The sequence below is a fragment of the Sinocyclocheilus anshuiensis genome, unplaced genomic scaffold (genome assembly GCF_001515605.1).
Source record: "Sinocyclocheilus anshuiensis isolate Anshui unplaced genomic scaffold, SAMN03320099.WGS_v1.1 scaffold708, whole genome shotgun sequence".
Taxonomy (NCBI): Eukaryota; Metazoa; Chordata; class Actinopteri; order Cypriniformes; family Cyprinidae; genus Sinocyclocheilus; species Sinocyclocheilus anshuiensis.
Genome location: NW_015555881.1, coordinates 2,317,770 through 2,323,175, shown reverse-complemented (window position 1 = coordinate 2,323,175; position 5,406 = coordinate 2,317,770). Strand labels below are relative to the sequence as shown.

General features: G+C 35.9%; 1 protein-coding gene across 1 annotated transcript in view; it reads left to right on the top strand.

Moving 5' to 3' along the window:
* LOC107675708 (synaptic vesicle glycoprotein 2C-like) overlaps positions 1 to 5,406 on the top strand; it is a 52,351-nt gene that overhangs the window by 4,200 nt on the left and 42,745 nt on the right. The window contains exon 2 of the mRNA XM_016470122.1: positions 3,082 to 3,866. Within this exon, the coding sequence (XP_016325608.1) occupies positions 3,275 to 3,866 (592 nt within the window). The 5' untranslated portion in view covers positions 3,082 to 3,274. The remainder of the gene's footprint in view (positions 1 to 3,081; positions 3,867 to 5,406) is intronic.

Here is a 5,406-nt window from a genome sequence, read left to right as displayed (position 1 = left end):
GTACATTAATGAGGAAAAAAAATTAACTTAAATGATTTTAGCAAATGGCTGCAATATAACAAAGAGTGAAAAATTTAAGGGGGTCTGAATACTTTCCGTACCCACTGTATGTATGGCAATCATTCAGTACCACAGCAGTTCTCAAAATACCCTAGTATTACCATCTGTTACCTTCAATTCACCTTTTATGGGGGTTTTAGTTGAAATCCCACTGTGTTGACCAGTTTTAACCTGCACATCTGCATTAGCCTGTGTGTTTGCTTGAACTGCTCCTTTGACATTTACCATTTTTATGAGAAGAATGATTCACTTTTATTCAGGTGAACCACATATGTATTTTAAGTCAAATACATCCTATTGAGGTGAAGCTTTTGTGCTTTCGGAAATATGATATTTTATTATATTTAATAGACTTTTAATTTAATAGTCTTTTAATCTATAGCTTTTCCAGGTTATGGACTTTCAGATGCATCAGATATGTTTTTCACGCACACACACACGTGTGTGTATATCATATAGTCACACGTAATTTGAGATGTGCAATGCAGCAACATTTTTTCAGGTTTTTGTTTTTGTTTTAGTCCAAAGATAATAACGCAAGAACTGCACCTTTTATCTGCTTACAGTGTGCTGTTTCACCAAAGTTAATTCTACAACCAAAACAACTTATTTTTTAGGTAAATGATAAAATCCTCTTGTATGTACAGTATGTACAGTCTGTATATTGTTCTTGAGTTGCTGTATGATTATTGATGTTTCAGTGTTTTGCAATCAGAGACTTCATTCAGAGAGGAACTAAAAAGTTATTTAAACGTTAAACTTTTAAACTGTTATGATTTAGAATGTTCTGTTCTCTTTGGAACCTTGAATTTAATCTTATTTCTCTTTATCCTCTTTATATATCCTGGTTTTATTCAGAATATAAATATAATTTATTGTGGCTCAATCCACTCAACTATTTAGGGTATTAACATTTTTTCTGTTTGTTTTTAAGGCCAAAATTATGTTCTATAATGTCATAATTGCAACTTTTTAAAATTTTAAATATTATCAGTGTCTATATATATATATAATTCATTTGTTGTTTTATGTCTTCATGTGTTCCCAAACCTTGTGATTTGATCTTTTAAATCGGTTTTAATAAATGACAATGCTGAATATTCTAATCAAGATTATGCTTTTCCATAGCAAAAACTTTTCCATGCATTTAGAGCAGGGCTGTCCAAACTCGGTCCTGGAGGGCCGGTGTCCTGCAGAGTTTAGCTCCAACTTGCCTCAACATACCTGCTGGTAAGTTTCTAGTATGCCTATAAGAGCTTGATTAGCTGGTTCAGGTGTGTTTAATTGGGATTGGAGCTAACCTCTGCAGGACACCGGCCCTCCAGGACCGAGTTTGGGCACCCCTGATTTAGAGTCTGTGAACGGGTTCATTAAAAAGAACTGACTCAAAAAAAAAAAATTAATCGTTGAGGAATCACATTTTTTAATAATAAGAATCAGAATGAGATTTATTGCCAATTATGTTTGCTCACTCAAGGAATTTGTCTTGGTGACAGAAGGATTCATTAATAAATTAATAAATAATTTAAAAAAATTTATTTATTGCATTTATATTATACATAAAGAAATGTTTCTTAATGTTTTAATGTGTTTTGGTTTCAGGGACTAAAACACCAAAACTAAAGAAAATAAAAAGTTCTTTCTGGAACTTCAAAAGATTCTTCTATGATTTAGAATGTTCTGGTTCTATTTGGAACCTTAACTGTAACCTTAATTCTCTTATGAATAGAATAGAACAGAATAGAATAGAATAGAATAGAATAGAATAGAGCCTTTGTGTGATGCACCAAACCATCTGGAAGTGTTTGGAGTGGAAGGAAAGTACCGATCAGACTGTACTGTTGTATTGATGCGCCTTACTCTGGAATTTAATAGAATTTTTGTGGACGTCTTCATCACAGATGGAATATTCTCTGTTATATTCTCTGGTTTTCTTCTCAGAGATATCTGGTACGTGTGAGACAGACTGATCATTTTCAAAGAGATTCACTGAGTTTACTTGGGTCAGAGAAGCGAGTGTGTGTGTTTATTTTTCAGATGTGAGGAGATAAAATGAGATGAGTGTGTATGTTTCTGCTGGAGAGAGGAATGGTGCTGCAATGCAGCAGGGCTCTTCTATGTTTGAGAGATCCTGAGAACATCCTTCAGCGATACACACGTGTGTGAAGTGTCAGTGTCCTGTAACGTCCACATCTCTTCCTGTGGAGGTGAACAGTGTGAAGCGGAGCTGTGAATGCGGTTAAACTGGGCTCTCTGTCCTCTGCCCGTTGTGCCGGCCTGATTCATGGCACTCCTGTGTTTCTGCAGGGCACATGAACACCTGAGATCTGCAATGCTTTCACTTTTTCAATTACAGCTATTCAGTTAAAACCAAAAATACCCAACTAATTCAGACCTGAAGTAGACTGAAATTTGATAGTAATTGAAAGTTTTTAGATTTGATTTTCTTTGATTTGTGTGTGGATAGATCAGACAGACAGACAGTCAGACAGACAGAAACAAACTTGAAAAAAATAATACAAGTTAATTTTATATTGACACATATTTGAATGATAAATTATATATATATATATATATATATATATATGTTTGTGTCTATGTACAAGGTTGCTCACTAAAATGTCTCTGGTAATTAAATATGTGTGTGTAGTTAAATTATTTTATTCATTCATAATTCATTTTTTATTATTATTGTTCATTTATCAATTTATAAATTTATTTTATCATCCTAATTTTTATTTACTATTTACCTATATATAAAATTAAAAAGATGTAATTATTTTTTATTAATTTTATTAATTTTTATTTAGTTTAAAATAAATGTATTATTTATATTTATTTAGATATTTATTTTAAAATAGTAACTTTTGTACTTAATTTTATATATATATATATATATATATATAATAAAAAAATCAGTTTCTTTCTCTCTCTCTCTGTCTATATATATATATGTCGAATTAAATTTAAATTTGTGCCTAGTAGATAATAAAAATATGACTCTGTTTCTTCTCCCCATAGTTCCCTTCCCCTCTGAGTGAATGAAGCTGTCCGTCAGAAGGAACCGCACACGTCACGCTCTACTGTCCACTGCTGTCTTTCTCCAAACCACTCGACTGACCCACAGTGACGCTGATCTCGTCCTCTGAAACTCACGTTTGATTCCTGACTGGTGGAATCCACTTCTGCAGCCAAACAGCTGAACTCTGCCAAGATGGAGGACCCGTACAGAGACAGGACATCTCTGGTCAAAGGCGCTCGTGACATCGCCAAGGAGGCGAAACGCCACGCCGCCAAGAAGGTCAACAAAGTGGTGGACCATGCTTCGAACGAATACTCCGGCCGCAGCTACAGCCGCTTTGAAAACGACGAAAACGAGGGCGCCGACGAAGACTGTTACAATTATCAGCACGGCCAGGCTCAGCGAGAGGATGACGAGGGATCCAGCGACGCCACCGAGGGCCACGACGACGAAGACGAAATATACGAGGGCGAGTACCAGGGCGTGCCTGCTGGGGGCGGGGCCATGGATGGGCGTGGCCAGGTGGCGATTGGCCAGCTGTTGACGGATGGAATGAAGGACAAGCGAGAGCTGGAGAAGGAGAGAGAGGCAGATGAGGAGGAGCTGGCGCAGCAGTACGAGCTCATCATCCAGGAGTGTGGACACGGACGCTTCCAGTGGCAGCTGTTCTTCGTGTTGGGCCTGGCACTCATGTCTGACGGGGTGGAGGTGTTCGTTGTGGGGTTTGTGCTGCCCAGCGCTGAGACGGACATGTGTGTGCCCAACTCTGGAGCCGGATGGCTGGGTGAGTGATGAAAGAATCGCACAAACAAACAAACACCATGGTAGGTTCTGCTCTGAAAATGCTACTTTCATGAAATTGGCCAGTTAGTTTGGACTTTTTCTTTGCCAATGAAAGTAGTTTTAAAAAGAAGCCAAAGCATCAAGCATGAGAAAACACACCGCATTATGATATGGTCAAAGGTTGTCAGTCCAATCAAACAGTATTTTTATTTACAATATTTAAAATAAAAAAAAATGTAAATAAAGTTTATTAAATATAATATATATAGCACTGAAGACTGGAGTAATGATGCTGAAAATCCAGCTTTGCATCACAGGAATAAATTTAATTTTACAATATATTCAAATAAAAACATTTATTTGAAATTGTAATAATATTTCACAAATTTTACTGTATTTTTCAAATAAATGCAGCCTTGGTGGGCAGAAGAGACTTCTTTCAAAAACATTAAAAATGTACCAGCCCCAAACCTTTGAACTGTAGTGTAAATTCTAAATGTAACAAATTTAATTTCTCTCACTTTTTACATATGATTGATAGCATACGTGATGTATACAGTGTTAGAATATAATCAGCTGAAAGTATTGAAATCACCTCTGCTGTCTAAAACTGGAGTCTGTAGGAGTTGACTGGATTCTGGAGCTGATCCTCTATTATTCATCTCTGTCTTTGTACCCACACATTTCTGTCTGTACTCACATGCTGTAAAGATGACAAGCTGCTTTTTTCCGCCCTTTGATGTAATGGAGGGTTTTTTCCTGAGTGTGTGTGTGTGTGTGAGGGCTTTTAAATGGTGTGTAATGTGGGTGGTTGTGTGGTGTTTGCCAGCGATACCGTCCTGTGTAGTACTTGTTTGATGGATCGTGTGTGTACGTGTGTGTGTGTGTGTGTGTGTGTGTGTGTGTGTGTGTGGGTAGAAACTGTCGTTGTATTGTTCAATGATCTCTCTGGGTCTGGATGAGTTTATTGTTTTGGCAGCAGGTAGTGCAGCACATGTGTGGGCTGGGCAGATTTGAGCGTATTTAAGAGGAACTGGAGTGTGTGAGTGTGTGTGTGTTTCCTTCACTCTGTCTGTTATATAAGTTTATATTTATCTATTATATGCTATTCATGTACATGGGTCAAAGACATTAAGATGTCCGCATCAAAAGAAATTTACAAAAGTGATTTATGTCCATAGAAAGCACATTAAATATAAGTAAAGTGTCTACTTTTAAGGTTTTTGGAGAATAAAATTTCAAAATAATGTTACATTGTCATTCAGTGTAACACAATATTTATGTAAAAATTCAAACAACATGCTTATTCTGACGTGTACATATTAAAATATATAAAAGAATAAGGGAGCATATTAAATTTTATTGTATTTTAAATGAGTAAAAAATTCTTACTGACAAATGGGCAAAACCTAGGATAGTGGCAAATTTTAAAAATGTAAAATTACAACTAATTAGTATTTGGGGTGAACGTAATTAGTCTTTTAATATGTCATAAATTGATTTTTGTTGTAAATATGCCTGACAAGATTGTTACACTGAAT